Source organism: Amblyomma maculatum, chromosome 1 (assembly GCF_055883805.1).
Source record: "Amblyomma maculatum isolate TAMU_Amacu chromosome 1, ASM5588380v1, whole genome shotgun sequence".
NCBI classification, from domain to species: Eukaryota; Metazoa; Arthropoda; class Arachnida; order Ixodida; family Ixodidae; genus Amblyomma; species Amblyomma maculatum.
This window is the reverse complement of record NC_139344.1, coordinates 329,584,100-329,607,361: the sequence shown is the minus strand read 5'-3', so window position 1 is coordinate 329,607,361 and position 23,262 is coordinate 329,584,100. Positions and strand designations below refer to the sequence as shown.

Here is a 23,262-nt window from a genome sequence, read left to right as displayed (position 1 = left end):
CCAGATGGATGTCAACAGAGCTACAGATAGCGAAACAGTCAGATTTTTTAGTAAACGTCAGAGTTGGTGGAGTTGTCCTCATCTGCTACAGCGACTCGGTATTAGTACGCATGATTACTGAGCCGAAGGACCAGGGTTCAATCCCGGCTGTGGTGGCCCCTTTTTGATGGCAGCAAAAGGCGAAAAAAAAGAAACGTCCAAATGCTGCATTATCAGTGCACATTAATGAAGCCCAAGTGGTTGAAATATTTCTGGAGGTCTCCACTATGTGGCTCTTTCTCCCTCTCGTCTTTCACTCCCTCCTTCATACCTTCCCTGACAGCACAGTTGATGCACCTACCAAGAAGTAAGGACAGCTATTGTGCCTTTCCTTTCTTTAGCCTAGTTTTCAATTTTCGGAGTTGTTTTCGGTGTTCTTTAAAGTACAGTAGAACCCCGCTGTTGCGTTCCCGGGTGCTGCGTTTTCCCGGCTGCTACGTCCTTGTGGTAGAGTCCCAGCATGACTCTCATAGACTTCCATGTATTAGAAACCCCGCTGTTACGTCGTAGCTTGGGACACGTTCCCGCATGATACGTTGTGAACTCGCACCCCAAGCCAACCCGAAAAACAAGCAGCGATGGCCATGTTTACTTTTTCGGCGAATTGACTTGGCCTGGCTTGGCCTAGCGTTGCTGGCGTGTCTACAGAGGGCACTAGTGACGCTTGGGCAGGCTGCGTCATCATCATCAGCAGCAGTAGTTGCGCTTTTTTTTTTGCGTCTTGCTGTCTTTCATTACTCCATGCTCCATCCTTTGTGCGGTTGGTGTGTGTGCGACTGACTTCACGATTGCCGAGCTTAGGACTCTTTCCGCGTGTATTTTCCGGCTGTGAATTCGTTCCGCGGTCGTGTGCACACGCGTCCAGCGCACTCAATCGCCCACCTGGCGCGTGCCAACCGTTCAGCACGTAAATACAGCAAGATGGCATCAAGAAAGCGCAAAGCGCTATCCTTGGAGGATAAACTGAATATTCTCCGCACTGTGGATGCAAACCCAACGCGGAAGCGAGTGTGCATCGTTAAGGAACTGGGACTTACGCCATCCACCCTCAACTCTATTGTTTCGAAAAGAAATGAGATCGAAGCAAATGCCCGGTCCTTTGACATCAAAAGCAAGCAAGCCCGCGGTGCGGAGCACGTGCAGCTTGACGAGGCGGTGTACAAATGGTTCAAGCAAGCCAGAGCTGCAGGTGTTAATTTTGATGGCACCATTTTGCGCGAAAAAGCACTGGAGATAGCAGACAAGCTCGGGATCGTCGATTTCAGTGCGTCAAACGGCTGGATCGACCGATTTAAACGAAGGCACGGAATTTGCTACCGAACCGTGAATGGGGAGGCCACAAGCGTGGACGTGGCTACTGTAGGCAGCTGGAAAGAGACCGTGGCGCGCATTATCAACGGCTACGAACCTAGGGACATTTTCAATGCCGATGAAGCGGGCCTCTTTTTCAAAGTACAGCCCTCGAAGACGCTTAGCTTGAAAGGCGAGGCTTGCCACGGCGGAAAATGCAGCAAAGACCGTCTCACCGTTTTGTTGTGTTGCAACTCGGATGGCTCCGAGATGATGAAGCCGTGGGTCATCGGCAAATTTCGAAACCCACTTTGCCTAAAGAATATACGTTACCTGCCCTGCCACTACAAGAACAACAGTAAGGCTTGGATGACGTGCGCAATTTTTGACGAGTCCCTCGCGTACATGGACTTGAATATGGGCTGTCAGGACAGAAAAGTCGTCCTTTTTTTAGATAACTGCTCCGCGCATCCTAAGGACACTACGTCGCTGCGGAACATCAAGGTGGTTTACCTTCCGGCCAACACGACCAGCCACCTTCAACCCTTAGATGCTGGCATCATCAAAAACGTGAAGCATTTTTACAGGAAATGCATCGTGAAGCGATCCCTGGCCTCTGTGGACCGCGGGCAACAGCCAACTGGCATTACGATCCTGGATGCCATGCACTATCTGGCCACGGCATGGAGGGCTGTCACCGCCACAACGGTCAGGAATTGCTTTGCGAAGTGCTTCGGCGACGCAGACAGCGCAGCAGAACCAGAAACCGTGGACAACCCCGGAACCCCCGAGGACTGCGAACTGGACACGGCCATGGAAGCGGTTGGCGCGAATGGGATCGTGTACAACGATTACGTGTCTGTGGATGATGCCGTTGCCACCTCCGAGATGATGACTATCGACCAGATCGTGGCCGAGTGTGTAGACGCGCACAACAGTGGCGACGAAGAGGAAGAGGAGGAGGAGGATGCACCACAGCCGGAACCGACGTTTACATCGGCTGTGGCGGCATTGGACCTTCTCAGAAGGTACGTTCGCGACGATTGCGAGAGCCACATGGCACTGCAACTTTTGGAGAAGCGAGTTGTGCTTACCGGACGCAAAAAGATGCGACAGACAATGCTGCATGACTTCTTCAAGTGATAACATGGCAATAAATGCATTCAGTTGCCCACTACTGTCATTTTTCAATTTGTCCTACTTCCCGGCTCTTACGTTTACCGGCTCTTACGTTTTTTTTTTTACGGTCCCATGAAAAACGTATCAGCGGGGTTCTACTGTATTTATATCCCTGTCAGCCATAATTTCAAAGCGTGGTTGCGTTTGATAAGTGTTTAACTTGAAAAAAACTATTTGATGATCTATATTCCAGAAATACTTCAAGGGCATCTTTTTAGAAAATCAGAGACTATTAAGAGCGATTTTAATCATTGTAGTCGTAATGTGAATTTATCTTAACACTATTATGTAAAGAATATCCTATAAGAGGTTGCTTACCCTCATCAAACCACACCAAAAAGCACTGCATTTATTTCCTGCACTCCTCACCCTTTATCATGTGGGCGTAATGCGGTAGATATTATGATAATAATTGTTGAACACTGTGTGAAAACTAAACTTGCTACTGACAGCTTCACAACAGACCATGGGTTCTCAAATTCTGTGCCTCGAACAACTCGAGCAGCCTTCAATATGTGCCAAGGGTAGGGTAACAGCTATAGAAGTGTTGTGTATATGTTTTCAGAGCTTGTACCGCAAGGCTAGCCAGCTATGCATTGAAGGCGCTTGGAGCTGGGAGGGAAATCAAAAAAGTTGGAAAGAAGTTCAAATAGTGGAAATTGCAGTAATGACATTGTTTGGAAATTTGTTTTCTTCATCAGACCTTAAAATATCTATGAATTTGCTAGAATGGCCATTCTTCAGTTCTTTCTCCAATTCTTTTTTATTCTTTTTTTTTTTTTTTCTTCTGCAGCTGGTGGAAGACTACACCTGTGATGCAAGCAAAAGAGTTTCTCAGGATCTAAGAGAACAGTTGGACAAGAGCATTGAGTAAGTCACTGCTGTGGTCTGTGTGTGTCGCCATGCTTGTGTTGTGTGCTTGTGGCCGATGGTGGCAGCCTGCTCCTTGGTTTCCCCTTCTTGCATCCCTTTTGCATGTTAGAGAGCCCAAAAATTTTTTGTTAAAGAGATATTTCCTTGCAGCACTTATGACGTTTGTCACAATTTTTTTTTTTTTTTTTTTCACTTCAGAGTTTATTTTTGCCTGCTTTGCAGAAAGCAATGTGTCATATTTGAAAGGTAGTATGTCTTTATGATGCAGTTACCCTGGAGGTATTGATATCATCTATGGTATAATAATATTGGCTATTACATGTAACATGTCTTGATTTAATTATTAATCTGGATTTTAAATATAATGCAGTCAGCCAGGTTTATACTGATCTGATTAAAACAGAAGCTGCCAGATAGCACGACGTTATGTGGGCCGGCATGATGTGTGTACACCACAAAGCAGCTATAAATAGTATGTGGTGAGCCATTTGCTGCGTTTGATGTGAAAGTGCGCTGTCACAAGCCTTTTGGTCTACGGGGCTGTTAACTTTGTTCTCAGTTATTTGGACTCGCTAGGGACCACAAAAATGCCTGAATTATCCAAATGTCAAACTCAAATGGACCCCAACGCTCTCAGAAACGATTCGCATAGAAAATTTATTTGGTGAGAACTTGGGCAATTGTTATATCTCTTTAAGGCAAAAACTCTGCAACAGTGGTGATTTTTCGTACTTCTATTGAATCCTTTTATAATTCAGGTGCACTGTTGGGGAGTGTTGGAAGCAGGCTCTGTGATAGCAAAACTGCTGTAGCTTTTTAAGGCAAAAGCCTTTAATGCCTCATTGTTGCCGAAGGTGGTCAGCAGAGGTGTCACGCTTTTGAGAGCGAGAATTTAAAATAAGTTTATAAACTTTGTCTCCACCGGGAATCGAACCTCCATTCCTTGGATCCCCAGCCCAGCGCTTTACCAAACTACGCCACGCCCCGGACCGTGAAACGCTTTTCACAATTCCCCTTGTCTACTGTGAGGATGATAGTGGGATTCCGCGGGTGACAGATACTGCACCTTTTCTTTCCTGCAAACAAATTATAAAATGCCGTTGAACTTTGATGCGTTCAATGAAATGCTGGTTATGACAAGGGGCGTGAAGCAGACCCATATGTCTAGGAGGCGTTAGTACAGCAGGCATCAGCAGCGTTTGAAATTGATTTACAGGATAGAAAAGGCGCAGTATCTGTCACAATTCTCCACGGGCACATGTACCATGCCATAAAGGAAGGGAGGAAGGTGGGAGTGAAAGAAGAGAGGGAGATAGTGGTGCCGTAGTAGAGGGCTATGATCCACCGCGCTATAATGGCTTTCGCCTCATCGCACTTTAGTGGTCCGAAGTGCCCTCTAGAATTTTTTTTTCAATGTACGACGGGGCAAAGTTGTAGTTTCTTTGCATGCGGCATCACTTGTGAGGAGGCTTAGCCAGTTTCGTCACACGAACAGTCCGCAGTGTGTAACGTGTGCAGAGTTTCGGCATGCTGGAGTAATGGAAGGGTCATGTGTACAAAAGCAAGGGAATTGTGCACTGGCTCTGCAGCAGCTTGACACATTCTAAAGAGAGTGGGAGGAGAGAAACATGGCAGGATAGGTTAATTGTGGTGGCTGTAACTGTGGTACTAATTACTCTTCAAAAAATGTCTGTTGCTTTGCTTTCCTGGGGCAAAGCCTCATAGTCACCGGAGAAGAAAATATTTTCGACTAGAGGGTAGATTGTAGCCTTTTAATTTCCAAGTGTGATGGGGCTTCGTAGGGGAATGCTAGAGGGGCAGAGCAAAGGGCCCCTGCCTGACTGGGCGCATACTACTCTTTAGTATGTTAGCACTAACATCCTTATTTCTGCATTTCACAATTGTTTGTTTGTCCAGTCCTCCTCACGAGCATGCCTCTGGCCGGTGGTAGTTAGCAGATGACAGGGTCAAGCCAATCAGTGGATTGGCTGGTGGTTTGTACAGCGTCACGGGACCACATGTCATGGCCAAATTGGTAGAAATTGCCAGCTTAGGCAGCGTTTTTGAGATGGAAATTGAACCCGCTAGGATTCTTAAAACTTGGGTCAGACATGCTACTCCTATGATCTACTCCTATAGTCCCATAGTGTAGTTTGTCTTCGTTACATGAAGTTCTGAAATACACGCATTTCAATGAGGGAGGTGTTGGAGAATCGAGAAACTTCCTTGTATTGAGGAATTCACTACATGGAGGTTTGTTACATCCAGGTTTAACTGTAGTGCTGTAGCCACTGCTCGCGGCCTGATTGGTTTGGTCTTTTCTCGGATAACCTGGAATTTTAGCTTAGCCATGCACTTCTTTGTGTGTACCCTCTTGAATAGCGCTTCTCTTTTCTGCAGGTTTCTGAACAAATGCCGGCCTCTGAGCATGAGCATGCAGAATGCAGCCACATTTCTCAAGGCCCGTATCTCTGCAATCCAGGATTCTGAACCGGCAGACAAGGTACGGACTTTGGTGCCCTCACTGCTCCATATTCAATTTGTGACATTGTGGGTGACTGGCTTAATCTTTCACCTTAATCTTTCGAGTTTTCTGTGTTATGCAGAAAGTTTGTAAAAATGCACCTCGTATATCTGCCACTCTCCTTAGAGCTCAAGGGTCACACATATTGTTGCTGACACTTTTTTTTTCTTGCTCCGAGGGGGAAATTATATTGTTTTTGTGCAATATGTTGAACTCCTTGTTGTGTGGAAGAACTCTATAGATGTCTTAACATTGCGTACTCTTTTTGCCTAGCATAGTTTGGTTGCCAGTATCTGTCAGCGGCTCAGTGGTACTTAATGAAGTTTGCTAAGTCCCTTTTCCTTTTTTTTGTCATGTAATTCAGTATGCCAGCCGACATCTGCCTATAATTAAATACCATCCTGGTATCAAGAAATGTCAATTGCTATTAAGTGGCCCTGGCTGCAGTTAGAAGTTTATGAGGGCATTTTTAGGTAGCTTGGTAACAGCGGTAACCGCTTATCATACATTCCACTACTCACAACAAAAGTTATGAATATAAACATACATTTAAGACGCTTCACATTCTGGCATTGCAATGCGTCTCCCATTTTTGTCTTGCTTCATGCTATCTGGACTGTACATAAACGTTGGAATGCTATGCTAATTAGACTGTCAGGCTCTTATTGTCGAATGAACGACCCAGACATTTGGAAAAATCAAAAGTCAAATTGTATACTGTTGCCTTACGTGCTGAGGAGAGGAAACTCCGTTTGGAGCAGTAAGGTGGAAGGCATTCTTTTATTCCGTGGTCAACTATGCAGAGGCTGAAATTTATGCAACATCTGAAACCACCAGTGCAATGAACCTGCAAAGCAAAACTCATGGCCTATACACTTAAGGGGCTATGTTCGGTACTGACATTCTAAACGACATCATTGGGCATAGATAAGGCCCCAAGTTTCTAGTGATTTCATGGAAAATAGCGTAACTAAGCCTCTTATTTTTTGGAATCGTGCTAACAGCCACATTCTCTTTTTTGATTCTGTTGTTGTTTTGGGTACTTGGCAATATCTGTTAAAACAGCGTTATTATCGAAAAGTTACCATTTGAACTCATTTTCATGAATACGGTGCGAAAGGAAGCTTCCTAGCATAGAAATCTACAAGAAATCCTGAAACTGTTTAGGCCAATTGTAGCCGAGGGCCAGCCAGCAAGAAAATAAACGGCGTGTTAAAATATGAAATCGGTGGATAGGTCAACATTATTTAGGCAGCAATGCTTCGTATGAGAGCACCACAATGGGATGAAGCCAAATCTCCGGTACTTTAATCCACGCTGCCTCCGTCTCTGCTGTGCCACGGTCGCTTGTTGTTTCGAGCTGCTGAGTCCTGCTTCCATTTTTCAATCTTTGCTTTCCCTACTTCACTCAACTCTTTCAGAGACTGTCATTTTCCAACAGCACACGCCACATTCTTATGCATAGCCACCTTCTCTTTTGCACTTTCATGCCAAGCGCTTTGCTCCAGTATTATTGGAAAGTTTGTTTCTCTTTGCAGCCCTTGAGCCTAGAGGTGAAGATCGCTTTAGCTACATTCAGAGGCTTGAAAAAAAAAGGAATTAGCACTGTTTGATGTCTCCCGCGGGATTTCACAGGTTCTGTGCTCGCATTCCGCAGGATTTCACTGATTCTTCTTTCTCAACCTGCGGAATTTAATGTTTTCTGTTCAGAAAGTTGGGGGCCATATTTATAGACATACATTGAACTGCAAGAACCTCGCTGTAGGCTGTCCCATTCCATATTCAACAAGGATGTTGAGATGTATTGTGGTTAAGTTTGTTATGATAGAAGATCGCAGGCTGCCTGCTGAGTGTCTCTGGCCTGCACTTTGCCTTCTCTTTAAGGCAGACTTTCATTTCTTTTAAGCATGAAAGACGGTTCATCACACATCAAAGGGGCATTAAAATGAAATGGAAAAGGGCTAGACTAATGGATTGCACTTTTGAAGCTCTGCCAGCATTTTTTCTGCACAGAAATGAATCTAAAGGTGAAAAAATTTTTGTAAAGGATGTGTTGATGCCCATTCCGTCACACAGCCAGAAATGAGACAAGTGGAATGCTTGTTGTATTGTTTTCGTTTCTTTTTCTGCCCTCGCTTCTTTTGGACTGCTATAAATTTTCATTTTGAACAGCGGACCAGCCCACACCAGAATTTCAAGAAAGTTGAGCTCTAGCAGTAGCGACACTTTTTGCCCAGCTGGTTGTCGTCAAAATGGACCCTGTTATTGCTATTGATAATGAAGCTCTCATTGCTGTCAACTTGAACCCCACCGAACACAAGATACTTTTGAGAGATTGCAGCAATGACAGTGCTACGATTCAAACTAATGCAGTGTATAGCTTAAGTGAATGAATTGCCCATGTGTGTTTCGGAAATGCCATTGCCTAAGGACCCTTTCGCTTTGATGCTCAAGGCATACTTTCACTACCCGAAACAAAATTACTGAGCTCTTTTTTTTTTGGCTGGTGGTACCTTCAGCCTCAAAACTTTCTGTATATATATGTGCATGGGTGGAAACAAAAATGGGAACAAAACTAGTGCAGTCATTAACCAGATAATCCCTACACAGCACAAACAAATGCGAGAGCTCGCACTACTGAAGTTGCTGCGTATGGTGGCTTCACATAAGCTGAGGTGGCAGAATGCAATGCGAGAGTGATGCCTCGCGTTCTTGTACCTCAACAGTTGCATGCTGCTTTCGTCCTAGCTCAATTGTGCATGCTTATCAAAAAATCATTACGTGAGAACAACTAACCAGTCGTGGATTGTGAGAAATGCATGCGGCCAGCAAAGAGTGAGTTGCTGGAGCCCCCCCCCTACCAACGTGTTGCTGTGCGTCTCTCACTTTCAGGTTACTTTCTGGCTTTTGGAAGCTCCATCCTGAGAAGAAAATGCGTGGTTGTCATTTTGGAGCACCGATTACTGTACAGTATCAGTCTAGTTCAGGGGGCTTTTTTATTTTTCGCTTTGTCTCTCGATATACGTTGAAAACGCTGTCTAGTTGTTGCATACATGAATATGGTTATGAACAATGATATTTAAAGAACACAAAAAGACCGGATTTCATCATTTCCAGTGTGACATTTAAAGTACATGTACACCCGTGCGCAAAAGTGGAGAGACCATGCGTTTTGACAAAACTGCAAGCCAGCTTTTTCTGACGGTGAAGCTGTTATTTTTAAGTTGAGCATAGGATAGCCTCACTAATATGCCTACTATCTTGCCCAAGCAAATTTGTCAGGCGCATTGTTTTATACAAAAAAATAATAATTGCAGCGGTTCGTGTGGTTCCTCCACTTTTGCTCAAGGGTGTACATAACCCTGAGGAACCGCATTGGGCTGTGCAGAGTTTTTCTTATTTTAACATTTTGTGTGATGTGCTCTTTTCTTTTTTTAGGTAAAGGAAGATGTTACAGATTTTATTACCAGGTTTGTTCATGAAGAAATATGTCTGGCCAAGAAACAGATCACGAGTGAGGCACAGCAGAAGATTTTAGACGAAGATGTAATTCTGACATATTGCTGGTAAATTTCACCTTTTCGTTCACCTGTTGTAGTCGCTGAATTGTCATCTATGCCACGAGAGAACTTGATACTGCAGTTAACACGAAAACGTTAAAGGATCCGTTCTCTAGAAAATACAGCTTCGGCATCTTTGGCACTGGGAGTGAAAAATCACGGGGCATGGCTCTGGCAGGTGGTAGCTGGCAGCTGGAATGGTCATTAATAAATAATAATGATTGGTTCAGAGGAAAGGAAAGGCGTAGCATTGGTCACACTTAATTCTGTGGACTCCTGAACTGTGCCATAGAGGGAGGAAGTAAGTTGAGAGTGAAAGTGGAAAGAAAAAGAAAAGGGTGCTGTAATGGAGGGCTCTGGAGTAATTTTGACCACCTGGGGTTCTTAAACGTGCACTGACATCGCACAGCACATGGAGGCCATACTGTTCCGCCTCCATCGAAACGCAGCCACTGCCAGCCGGAATTGAACCCCTGATTAGCCATAGGGTTGTGCAACGTCATGTGAACATGGGACATGGCTAGTTTATCAGGAGCTTCCAATTTGGGTCTTTCAGTTTGTCTGTGTGAAATTTATTAATAATAGAGGCACAAATTAAGGGATTAGGGTTAGTGAAGTGCTGTCCCCTTAGAGAAGGAAATTGCTCTTGAAATTGTTATTTCAGATGTATGAGAACAAGACCGAAAATAACGGAGACACTTATTTTAAACAACCGCACGTATCTAATAGAACTGATGACTTTAAAATACAAGAATATCGGACTAGAACGAGTCTTTATGCTAATTTTTTTTTTTCGAGAACTGTAATGGAGTGAAATAGTTTGTCTTTTAGCTAGGTGTGCCACAGTAACAAAGTTGCAACCCTCCCTGCCTAAACGCCCTCGTGCAAAGTGGGGTGTCTGTGAATAAAGAATAAGTGGGTGGCAGAGTGCATATGTGCGAGCAAAGATCTACAAGGGGAGCCACTAACGGGAGCCGTTGCCGTTGTTGCAACCCTCCCTGCCTAAATGCCCTCGTGCAAAGTGGGGTATCTGTGAATAAAGAATAAGTGGGTGACAGAGTGCATATGTGCGAGCAAAGATCTACAAGGGGAGCCACAAACGGGAGCCGTTGACATTGTCACATCATACCCTTGAAGGCTGAGCTTAAATGTCCCCCGTGCGTTCAGTTTTTTGTGTTCAATCATTTGTTTTGTTTATTTAGAGTGATTGTTCACTCCAGGTTTCTTGCAGCAAACGTATAGCTTAGCACGTTCCAGTTATTATTGAATAGGAAAGGGATTTCGTTCACTGTTAATATTTCAGCTGCATACATGCTCTGAGTACAGCTTTTTTTGTATTTCTGTTATATTGACTATTAAAACCAAAATACAAGTGATGGAAAGCCACCTTAGAGTCAGCTGCGATAAACTTGCTGCCTTATATTTAACTAATCACTGTTTCAAAGTTTCACACTGTGATCTTTTATTGCAGCTCATCATTGGTCAAAGGTGTTCTTAAACTGGCCCACGAATCTGGGAAGAAGTTCAGAGTCATTGTTGTCGACAGTCGGCCACAATATCGAGGTCAGTGCTCAAATTATTTTGATCTGATTGTACTGCGAGGCCCCCTTTCTTTTTTCTTGCCGGTGTAGATTAGAGGATGCATGATATCTCATATGCTTTTCTTCCTCGTAGGTCGGGAAATGTTGAATTACTTGTCTGATCTTGGAATCAGTTGTACTTACGTTCTCATCACTGCCGTGTCCTACATCATGGATGAGGTATGTCTCAATATAGTTTTTTGCATACTGTGACTATCTTGCATGATTCGTTGGCTTGGTTGTTATCATTTGTTAGAAGGGCTGGAAATCTTTGATCTTGGGTCTGGAATCTTTTTTTTTTTACGGGCTGTGGAGATCTTCACACACTTGCGTGTCTTTCCATTGCAACCACAAGGCCATGCTTGGGAAGGCGTTAATTCTTATGGTTTATTTACTATATGTCTTTTCACATTTGGAGGTTTTCTTAAGCTGGATTTTATGCACTGTAAATAGGAGCAATACATACCTGGAAGTGTAAAGCCACCCACCGTAAATCTTTTTTTTGCGCGAGTTTTATGCACATTCGCGAAGCCCTAGCGGCGACTGATGGAAACACATTGGACGGCGTCGACGGCGTTTCTCGTCGCCACCAGTGCACGGGGGCTGACGGCACGGTGACCGTCGCAGGCTTGGCAAAACGATACCAACCACATCTGCTGCGTACAGTTGCCACTCTCGAGGCGTGCTGGAATGCAAAACGCGGTTTTTCAGGTTCCCTTCGGCGAGCCGCGACCAACAATGACGTGAAGCTTGAATTAAGGCTACCAAGCGTCAAGATGTGAATGGGCAACCTCAGCAACCGACTGCGTGCTCTCGACTGTGCGAAAAACACTTCGTTACAGGTATATATGCATCTAAAGGAAATGTGCATGATGAAAAGTACCTACTGGAGTTAGCACCAAGCCACCCACCAGTGATAGCCGCAATGTGGATTTGTTCAGTGTGTGTTTAGTTTATGTGCGACAGGGCCTGATCGCGATGTATTTTGTCGTTTGATTTCTTTATGTGCGAAGGGGCTGGGTAGTGCAAGGCAGCTATGTGCGCTAGACCGTAATATTTAGCGTGTTTTATCGCGACTGCCGCCTGACTGACAAGAAAAAAAAAAAGAAAAAACATGGCGTATGTTGTGATGCACCGCCATTCGCGAGCCGAGTGGTTGAGCTGGTCATGAGGCTCACTAACAGTGGTGCATCACAACAAATGCCGTATCTTTTTTCTTGTTAGTCAAGCGGCAGTCACGATAAAACATGCTAAATATTACGGTCTAGCGCCCACAGTCGCATGTGATATCTGCGCTATCTGGCCCTTTCGCACATAAAGAAAAACGACAAAATAGATCGCCATCAGGCCCCGTCGCACTTAAAGCAAACACGCACCGAATAAATCCTCATTGCAGCTATCACTGGTGCGTTGCAGGCTGGGTGCAAATTCCAGTAGGTACTTTCATCGTGCATATTTCCTTTAGAAGCATACATACCTGTAGTATCTGTGTTTTTACCACTCGTAGCATATGACGCACTTGACACTCTTGCATGATGCACAGCTTTTTTTTTTTTTTTTTACCGTAGAAGCATTCGGATTTTGTTACTTCGGAGTACGCAATCAGCTGCGCTTCGTTAGGGAGCTTGAAACTCATCTTCGTCCAACTATCTGCCGGTAAGGAAACCGCCGGGCACAAATAAGTCTCCTGGAGGGTTCATGCTCGTTCGTTTGTGAAGTGGAGCGCTCTGGGCGTAGAACAGTGTTGGTTCCTGACCGACATGCGCATCTGATGTGTAGGAGATGCGCATGGGTCACCAGGTCGTTGATTCCGCAGAAATCGCTGCAGAGGCAGAAAGGTTGTGGATCCTTTCACAACAGAATGACCATTCTCTCTGCATCGAGTACCTTTTCACCACTTACTTCTTAATTACCACTTAATTCTTACTTCCAGGTCGACAGTCAATTTCATTAATGAAATTTTAACTGAACCAAGTCACTTCCAACATTGGAGTGGCTTTCTCTATGTGTTGGCACACAATGACCGCAGTGTGCTAAACATGAAGAGCTGCTGAGCATAAGGAGACGACTCCATATCAACTTTCTGCTTTTCTGAAAAGTTTATTCCAGGCTGCTTGCATAGCTTTCCCCCCATAGCTGGGGATTTCTTGCATCGCACTCAACACTAACAAATTTTGGTGAATTTTCCTTAACCTCGCCTCATGGGGAGCTAGCAGCTCCAACTTCAATGAATAGAGCTGCATTATTGGTTTTAGTAGAACACTTTACGTTCTTTCAGGTGACGAGGGTTGTACTTGGAGCCAGCACTCTTCTGGCTAATGGCTATGTCATGGGCCACATTGGAACCTCTCAGATAGCACTTGTTGCCAAGTCGAGGAATGTGCCCGTGCTAGTCTGCTGTGAAACATACAAGTTCTCTGAGAGAGTCATTACTGACTCCTTTGCGCTCAACGAATTGGGTAAGTGTAACTTTGGTAACACTGAAAGCCTCTTTTGAGTAGCGAGAGTTCTTGTGTAGTTTAAGAGGTGTGAGATGATCTGGGCAAGTTTTCCGCATGTGTGGGAAGTTCCCATCACGGAAGAAAAAGATGGTCTACCCCTCTCATGTACTGCCGTTTGCTGAAGCGACCTTTCAAGCGATGTATAAGTGTGTGAATAGCATTCATCGTTTTATTCTCTAGGTTACAATGACTGAAATTTTATGCACAGGCAAAGAATATTTATCTTTTGCATCTCACTTACAGTGGGTTGTCATTTACCCCTGAAATGCTATTTGGGGTGAAATTATAATGCAAGCAACTCGTAGAGTTTGTCTTTGTGAGTATTTGAGTTATATTTGAACGCTTGACGTGGAACAGATAATTTGCAAATAATGTTTAAAAAGTGGTCCTGGCGACTGCTCGCAGCCGATTTAGGTCACACATCGCCACTCATAAGCCTTCCCACTGAAAGTCAGTGGAGCTGCTGGGCACGGCCGCTTATTGGACTCTCCCAAGTTAGGCGAGCGGGACAGGGCGTGGTGGGGCGCCGTCGGGACTTGTTTTCTTCTTATTTTCTTGGGCGCTGGCGTGGGTTAAATTAAGTTGGGGAAGAGGAGGAGCATCATTTTTAAACGCCCATATGCTCGGTGCTAATAAAGCTAGCTTAAAAATGTTTGGTTGCAGAGAGGATTGATGGGATACCTATTGTTAGTGCGCGTTTTATAAATCTAGTAAATAGCTTTTCATGGGCCCTTTAAAGGGGAACTCTGGTCTTAAAGCTATTTTTCTTTTTTCTAAGCCAATAATAATGAAATTATGCCATCTCGCTCAGTTTTCTGCGCTTTTCTTTTTTTACCTAAAAACCAGTTAGAACTCATGTTATGTAGTATTAATTAGTCATTAATTAATACCTCGGGGAAGAAATTATGACTGGATAAAAATTCTTTTTTTTTCTGCATGGCTATAATGCATAGGGAATGCAATATTCAATGAAGTTTTTCCATTTTATGTTTGTGGGAAATCTAATGGAACTTTGAAACTCTGAACATCAACATTCAGGATGTGCTTTTTTTAGTCATTCAGAAGTTAGCAAAATAATTACAGTCGCCGACCGATTTTTCGGACCCTCAAGGGGCTGAGATAGCGTCCAGAAAATCAGACAGATCGAAAAAACAAATCCATGCAAAAAAAGTCACTTTATTTAGCGAGCGGCTTGAAAAAGTGGTCAATATGCCTCTGCGGGGCACTACGTTGCCTACACGTAAGTCAGCTTGCATGTCGGCAAGGGGGACGTTCTTGCTGTACACAGCCGAAAGCACCATCAGACCTCGGGTTAGTTGGCAGCACAGCCAATGGCTCCTCACTGTCGAAGCTCGAGTCATCACTTTGCAGTATCTGGCGTACAATTTCATCGTCGGTGAGTTCAGCGCATAGCTCGCTGTCAGCGTTAGCAAACTGCTCCAGCGTCACTTCCATCGGAACGGCTCCTGCAGCGCGCAAGTGCTCGATGAGGTCAGCACATGAAGACGTCTGATGGGATTCACTGGCGCTATCATCGGATTATGACGGCACTTCATCTCCCATCGCGAAACCCGCGTGGTGGAAGCAATTTCGCAGTGTCTCCTCGGTCACCGCCTTCCATGTATCGGAAAGCATGCTGAGTGCAGACAAGTCGACACTGTAGGTTTTGCCGCTGTCCACGCTTAACACCATGAGAATGAGCACGCATGACCGATAGAAGTGCTTGAGTATCCGGATAACGCCTTGGTCCATGGGCTGTGGTAGGGATGTCGTACAGCACAACACACCACATGTAAATGGCGACCGCGGCAACTGACGAATGTGCACGACGGCAGCACGGCAGAGCTGGCGGGACGGTGCAGCAAGCAGTGCCTGCTATCGAGGCTGTACCGAGTATGAGAGGTTTCTATGGCGTGATTAGCAGACGATGAGGCACATGGGTTCGAGGTTGCAGAAAATCAAAATGGTAGCGGCCAGAAAAACAAAAAGGCACGGCGTTTGCGTTTTTGGTAGCTCTTGAGTCACGAATCGAAAGAAAAAGTTCAGAAAATTGAAGGATTTAAAACGTCCGAAATTTGGGTCAGTGTTATACATTGACTCTATATAGTGCGTGGCATGGCGGTGCCATGGCAAGGTCCGGATTTTCAGGCAGGTCTGGAAAATTGGCCCTCCAAAATATTGGTCGGTGACTGTAAATATTGAAGCCCAATAGAGGAATTCTGCCTTAAACATTGTAACCCCTGCCCCTTCAGCTTCCTTTTGCAAAAAAATTACACCTGTATCTGCTCTAGGTGCAGAGATATTGACGTACCAAACCAGCCGGGCTTCCAAAATTTGCAATTTGAGAAAAATGAGAAAAACCCAAATGGCCCAAAATTTATTCTGAAAATAATATGTACAGTCGTGAGCAAAAGTGGTATACAACACTCAGCTGGTGGTGGAACTCGGGAAAACTGCATTGCAAGGCCATCTAGTAATAACTATTTGGAATCGAGACAATAGTGGTGGTGCCCCATTTTATCCAGATGCATGTGCCACTGTTGCTGTCCTTGTCGCTGCCACTAGATGGCATTTTGATGAAGTTTTCCCGAGCTCCGTCACCGGCTGAGTGTTGTATACCACTTTTGCTCACGACTGTAAATATTTATACTCATTGGGGGCTAATAAGCACCAGGCATGTAGTCTGACTGCTGCTTGTGGGTGGAATTCTGCTTCTTTAGTGCCTGATGCGCACTTGCAGCAGACACACGCTTGTGCACTGACTCAGCAGTTCGCTGCTTATCCGTCTCACCCATCCTCTTCCTGTTGCTGAGGCCAGGGTTAATGTCTAGCTCCCTGAGTATTTGTGAGGATGCTTGGAGATTGCCTGCATTGAATCTGACAACTGCCTCTGCAACTGCAGCTTCCACGGCAAAGAATGATGCATGGTGCTCCTTTGGTGCCAGTGACCATATTAGTGAGTGCGAACTCTCATTGCTGTTTTGGGTTTTGCCACATTGGCAACGCTCTAGCAACTTTTGGTCTGCCAAGCACTGGTAAATAGGCAGCAGTGCCTCGCATACATGCGGTGGCAAACTATAACTATGTTTCGGAGTGGGCTCCCCCTTTGCTGCGGCAGCATTTTGATGACACCATGAGTTTGGGCCTGTTGGGCACAAGGCTGGGATTAGACACATCATCTTTTGATGTGATGTGATGGAACGTGGTCATCACTGCCTTCTGCATTGCTTGCGCATCTCCAGCATGCGATTTCAGAGCCCAGCTATAGTATGCAGTCAACTTATTCACAAGGTCGCCCGTGAGCTTTCCTTTGTCATTGAGGTTATCTCTACCCTCGCCTTTGTGTTTTGCATTCACATTGTGGAGGGCTGTGCCCATGCGCTTTTGCACATAGTTAGTGCAGTTTTCTTTGTGTACCTTTATGAAGCCATACACATCAGCTTCCTGCAAGGCCAGAAACGAGCGGCTATCTCCGTCACACAACATAGTTGTGTACCGAAGTCCATGCTTTTGCAAGGACCATTGAAATAAGACTAGTGCAACCTGCACTTCCATCTCACCAGATTTTTTTTCTATGTTCTTCTGACTCCTGTGGCTGCTCTTCCACGCTTGATATGATGTCGCCTTCCACAGGACCGCGCTCGCATGCGGCACAGAAATTACTGAACTCAACATAGTCTAGTACGAGCCCAGTGAACCGTTCTATCACTGCGCCCACGCCAATGTGCAATAAATGACCCCTGGTCATCCATGAACCGTCAAAGGGGACAGTGATGTTTCCAGGGTTATCCAAATGCAACTCTTGGTAGAGCTCGCAAACCGAACGGGCTCTGTCCATCAACGCTTTCTCGGCCGTGCGTGTTGTTGCGGGCGTCAGCTCGTTCTTCACATAACCTGGCCAAGTTTTATTATGAAGTCCCCTATGCGAAATATTTATTACTGCAAACACGTCGTTTAGTGCAGTCTAGCGATTTCCCGTGCTTTGCATTGTCCGTGCAGTAAGAATACTGACAGTGAATGGATTTATTTTTGGTTACCTTGAGCGCGGCGTACTCCATGCCGATGAAATATCACTGCAGTTCGTGCACGAGAGAGCGAGCTTTATGGCTAGACCGTATTCACGGTCCTTTAAAAACTTTCACACTTCCACTACACACCTTGCATTTGACGACACTCAACAGCTCGTTGAAACATTCCAAATTCACAACAGTGAATGCAGTATATCCATACCGCTGCCGGTGTTTTGAAGTAGGTAGTCATCACAGTTGCTGATGAAATCCAGTTTCCACTTCATTGTGACAGTTGAACTAAGGGCCTGTAGTCGTTCTTGCGCTTTTGTTTCGATCTCCAGCAATTCTGAACGCTGAAGCATTGCGATGTTGCAGCGTATGCGGCCGCTGCACGTAAGTGTCGTCGAGCTCATTAGGTCTTCTTCGTCCTCCTCTGGCTCCTGCACATTATCGGATCGTTCCGATGACATAGGACGCTTAGGAAGGTTGTTTGCTCTCTTATTTCTTTTCTTTTGACCAAACTTGGGGCATGAATGAAATTTACTCGGCGTCATTGCTGTGCGTCGATCACTCTCCTTTCAATAAAATGGCGCTGGGGATCCGTCCACACCCGCCGCGGCAAGCCTAGAAGACGATGCCTGCGAGAATCCGCCAATGGAGTGGCTAATTTCAGTCACGTGCACTTATTGGCGAATCAGACTTTTGGCTTTTTTTGTTTTTTGTGCTTCTTTTTCCCGGTGGCCACTGACTGAAACTCACGGCAGGAAATTCAAGCCCAGGGGGGGCCTCTTTTAAACAAGCCCAAGATGTCTGTGACCGGCACAGTGAAATGAGAGTTCATTGAAGCTGAAAATGTACTGTTTTTATCGTCCGCTCATGCGCAAAATTAGGGGATGCGATAATTTAATTTCAACATTATGGTAGAAATATCGATTTCAGAGAGACAAAAATTAGTAGATTTGGAGATTAATAGTAAATTCCAAAACTGTAATTTTCAAAAATTTGATTTTTCAGTCATTTTTTGGTTCCAGAGAAAGGTGTCCCCCCTTAACTTAATTTAGTTTACTTATCAAAGAGGTAGCAAGTGTCTGGGGATATTAATATGAATAACATACCTGCCAACCTTCAGATTTGCCCGAGAGACTTCAGATTTTTGACCAAACTTTCCGATAGTATGATCACTGCTCTAAATCTCTCTATAAGTGGTCACTGCCTGGGTATGAATGGCTTTTTCGAAACCATCATAAGAGGCCGCACTAGCCACGGAGTTGCCGGTGCACTAGTAATAGCTTTGGTAAATGTGGAAGTTTCGTTGTCTTCGCCTCCAATCTCTGAAAGCGGCATCTCAGCACGCTTGGCATTGAAGGGTCGTTGCCGCGGCTTTGCCCAAACGTCACACCATCTGATCTCCTGCACCGCGCTCAGCCGCATGCCTTATGTTACTGAGCTGCACTGTGCTATGACCGACGAAGGCATGATGACATCTTTTGGAACTGCCGCGGCCAGCATCAACGGTCGCAGATGGAATTGTGTCTAATGGGGCCGGTAATGGTTTCGCATTGAAAACATAAAACAGTGCACATATGGCACCTAGAGAAAACGGCGGCGATGTCGCTTCGATCAGTTTGCGTCAGCTGCAGAGGCGAGAGCACTCAGCAACCACGTGCAGACGTCTCTGTGCACACCTCTAGTGGCATTTCATGTTTACTGTTGCAACTTGCATGTGTATTTAAGATGTTTAGATTTGGGCTCATTAGACACTGACAACTCTCTACCGTAATTCCTATTGAGAATACATTGGATAACATGATGTCTAACGGTGAATCGATGGAGTGATTTCAGCATCTTTTATTGTGTGCGGTCCTGGTCCTTGCCAATATGGCATTTTCTCCAGACTTTTCAATTTGTCATGTGTTCAGAGAGCCTACTAAGCCCACGCTATCTTAAAGCGTATCATCATCATCATCAGCCTGATTATACCCACTGCAAGGCGAAGGCCTCTCCCATATTTCTCCACTTAACCCGGTTCTGTGCTAGCTGCATCCACTTGACCCCTGCGAACTGCTTAATCTCATCCACCCACCTAACTTTCTGCCGCCCCCTGCTACGCTTTCCTTCCCTTGGAATCCAGTTTGTTACCCTCAGCGACCATCGGTTATCCTCTCTTCGCACTACATGTCCTGCCCATGTCCATTTCTTCTTCTTAATTTCCGCTAGAATGTCGGTAACTTGAGTTATTTCTCTGACCCACTTTGCACGCTTTCTATCTCTTAATGTTACCCCTACCATTTTTCGTTCCATAGCCCTCTGGGTTGTCCTCAACTTAAAGCGTATGCTGTCGCAGAAACTGCTATGCACTGTCTAGGTTCCACTGTGTGGGCTTGTATGCCTCGTAGAGCTTGAAGGCGTACATCTTACCACATGTTCCCTCCTTAGGTTTGTCCTCTTGCCATGGGGAACAACCGGCCTCATATTCCACAATGAGTGTCCACAGGGTCCTTTCCCGTATTGACATGAGTTCGAGTTCAGTAGTCAAAAGAAATATTCATTTTTTAAAATTCGATTTCCTGAAGAAGACTGGAGACACCTTTTTGTGCAGAACAAGCAGAACAAGTCAGATTTGGCTGAGAACAAGAACTATGGTAAAGTTATCTTGAGTGTTTTCATGGACATGAAGGGAACTGCTGATGATTATTCCTGAAAAGAAAAGCCTGAGCAACATCTTATCTTGAAAAACAATAGGTGTTCTTTGCTGTGATTCACTGTTCTTGTTGTACTTACTGCTTTCCTGTCATGCTCGTTGCTACGCTCTTTTTCTGGTTTTTCTTATCAATATTGATGATGAGGTGCCAAAGGACAACATGAGCTTTATTTGGATCGCAAACAAAGCCACACTTATGGGGTCATAGTGAAGCATTAGCAGGGAGATAGTTATGTGCTTCGTATTTTCTGAGCAGTACTGAGTGCAAGCTTTTTGAAAGGTTAGGTTCATGTACCTGTTCTCCCTCTGTTTTTACAGGACCAACATCTCAGCTTGTATCCAGTCTACCGCCAAACATCAAGTCTGATGGCGTTAAGGACTTGCCATCTTTGAGCTTTTTGAACCTCATGTACGATGTCACAGCACCCCAGTTTGTGAGCGTGGTAATCACCGAGAAGGGTATACTTCCGTGCACCTCAGTGCCTGTTGTGTTGCGGATGCGGAACACTTCTAGTCAATAGAAGTGTTTTAGGAGGCTTTTATTTCACTATTTCAAGACATTATGGTGAACAGCATAAAGGCTGCTTGTCCCGACTAACTTGGTGGCGAGTGGTCAGAGGCAAGCCCATGACTAAAAACCAGATTGCACTTTTTGTTTGCTTGTAAAATAATGGTCAGTGATAATGAATAAATGGCTTGTGGCGCAGTGCAGTTTTATAGCAGTGTGTTCTCCTTGATTTTTGCATCCAAGGTGAGTTTGCCTTTTTTTCTTTTTCTTTTTTTGAGGAAAGTAGAAAATGTCCTTCATGTACCCATAGGGATCTGCTCTGTACATTGAGTTCGAACTAATGTAAAAGTTTATAAAATGTACTGGATGACTATCCCTTTCTAGTAAATAGCTATTTTAAGTGTCTGTGCAGTAGCTACATTAAAAAAAGCTAGCTATATACTTGGCTACAGGCTATCTTGTACGTTAACCAGCTACGATTACCAGGTGCAGCAGCACTAGAGCGCACGTTATAGTTAATACGATAATTTGCACATCATATTTGCAGAATCTACTTAATATATTTTGTTGCTAGTAAACGTCGCAAGCCCTAGACACACCTAGGAAATGAGGCATTAAGCAATCCTATTAAAAAAAAAAAAAAAAAAAAAAAAGGCTTGCTCTTGTCACCACCTTGGGAGCAGGCCAGTCTGATTCTGAGATTACTGCATTCCTTAAAGCCACTCAATCTTTCTTTTTTAAAGTACAAAGAACTGGGGCTACCAGAGGTGATGTGGCCACCATTTCTAAAAAAAAAATGACATTGTCAGTACACTGAAAATTTTGGAATGCAGGTATAGGTTGTGTCCAAGCTGTCATCAATGAGCATTCCGGGAAGTCTATGAGAGTGCTCATTAGGGAGCTGCTGGTGGACACTGCAACTGAAGACCTTCAGCCCTCTGCTGTCCAGCTGTTAACCCAGTGAACTATTACATATGGTGTGTGGTTGAAGGGGACTTGATAGCCAATCGCACAACATTGTGGCTTTCAACGTAGCTGTCGTGGACGCAGTGGCAACGTTCTGAAGTCCATTTAATTACTGCCCAGTGTGGGTTTCAACATGCAGAGACTAATATTGCAGCTGACGATGGTTTTATTGAATCATGTTATTTCACATGTATGTCGGTACGTGTACGCAGCATTAAAATCTAATACCCTCTACTGGTCGGTACCTTTTTCCCTGAGAGCTGTAAGTGGCTTCACTTATTTGCAGCCAATAAATAGTAACTGAATAATTGCAGTGAAGTAGTTGATTACTGTTATTTCTCCTCCATCATTTATGAGCTGGCATGGTTCACAATGCTTCGAAGTAAATAAGTTTGTAGTTTCATCCCCGGTTGTTTTTAGACGTTTTCGTCAATTTTCTCGATGCCTTCGTGTGAACACATAAGTATAGCGATCATGGTATAGAAATGTATAGCTGTTGACGTCCGCGCCCACCAAGGCAGAAAGTTGGTGCAGGTAATGCCCGCATTCTAGTACATGCGCCAACTGCAGTGTTGCGGGGCGCTGCAGTGTCTGGTTGACAGTTGACAGCCATATGGTGCGGACGTGTGTTCCATCGCTCCTCCGATTGCATGTGGCTACAGGAAATGGATGGACTGGCGACAACGGGAGCTTTCGAAAGCGTCAAATAGATGAGTTCTTTCTTTTATTAACTTTATTTCGTTTTCAGATAGTTCGGTTAGGTGCAGCCTAAATAATAGATTTTAGCTCTCTCCTAGCGGCCTGGCTTTCTAGCCGGCAGCTAGCTTTTTTCGGCGTTCATTCTTGAACTATTTTGTTTAGATAATTATTCTCTTTCTAGGCTATTAGCATTCGCAAAATTTATTTTAATGCGTGTTTGCTAGTCGTTTTTGTGTCTTTCCTTTGCAGTTTGTATATTCTGAGAATTCGTAGTAGAAATAGTTCAGTTGATACATGCTTAAGATGTGCAATCAAAAGAAGGTAAAGTGTACTCGGTGTGAGGCGCAGGTTAATCTCAAGGAAACGTGTTTCTGTACAGGAAGTGGAAGGCAGTGTCTTTTTGTGCCGGTGTTGCGTGCTGAGTTCGCGCCTAGATTGATTTGAACTAGAAAAGGGCGGTTTAGTGTCTCGTGTGGAAGCCTTAGAAAAAGAAGTAGGTTTATTAAGGGCAGAAAATCAAACTGCTGGGACAGCTTCCCCAAATGGAAAAAAAAAAATGGCAGACTTTGTCCTTGGAAACAATGAGGACGGACATTTCAGTGCGGGCCACGTGGCTGGGACCAGCATGGACATGGAAGGCATAAGCAAAGTAGGTCAGGCGGATCCGAACCGACAGTTATTTAGAAGTAGCTACTAAGAAGTCTGGAAAAAAGGAAAAAGTAAGGAAGAATGAAAATCCCAGAGAGATAACACAGATAACCGAAAGCAGGAGTCACCAGTTGGGAGGGAGAGAGAAAATGCCCAGGGGCTTATCGCCGGGGGTTCCAACATG

At 44.7% G+C, this 23,262-nt stretch overlaps 1 protein-coding gene across 2 annotated transcripts in view; it reads left to right on the top strand.

The window, feature by feature from the left end:
• eIF2Bdelta (eukaryotic translation initiation factor 2B subunit delta) overlaps nucleotides 1-21,418 on the top strand; it is a 40,218-nt gene extending 18,800 nt beyond the window's left edge. For both annotated transcript variants that reach the window (XM_084587125.1, XM_084587132.1), the window contains exons 8-14: nucleotides 3,302-3,378; nucleotides 5,782-5,884; nucleotides 9,344-9,471; nucleotides 10,937-11,028; nucleotides 11,140-11,225; nucleotides 13,324-13,504; nucleotides 20,576-21,418. In XM_084587125.1, coding sequence (XP_084443251.1) covers nucleotides 3,302-3,378; nucleotides 5,782-5,884; nucleotides 9,344-9,471; nucleotides 10,937-11,028; nucleotides 11,140-11,225; nucleotides 13,324-13,504; nucleotides 20,576-20,778 — 870 coding nt within the window. In that variant the 3' untranslated portion in view covers nucleotides 20,779-21,418. The remainder of the gene's footprint in view (nucleotides 1-3,301; nucleotides 3,379-5,781; nucleotides 5,885-9,343; nucleotides 9,472-10,936; nucleotides 11,029-11,139; nucleotides 11,226-13,323; nucleotides 13,505-20,575) is intronic.
• The last annotated feature ends 1,844 nt before the right edge of the window (nucleotides 21,419-23,262 follow it).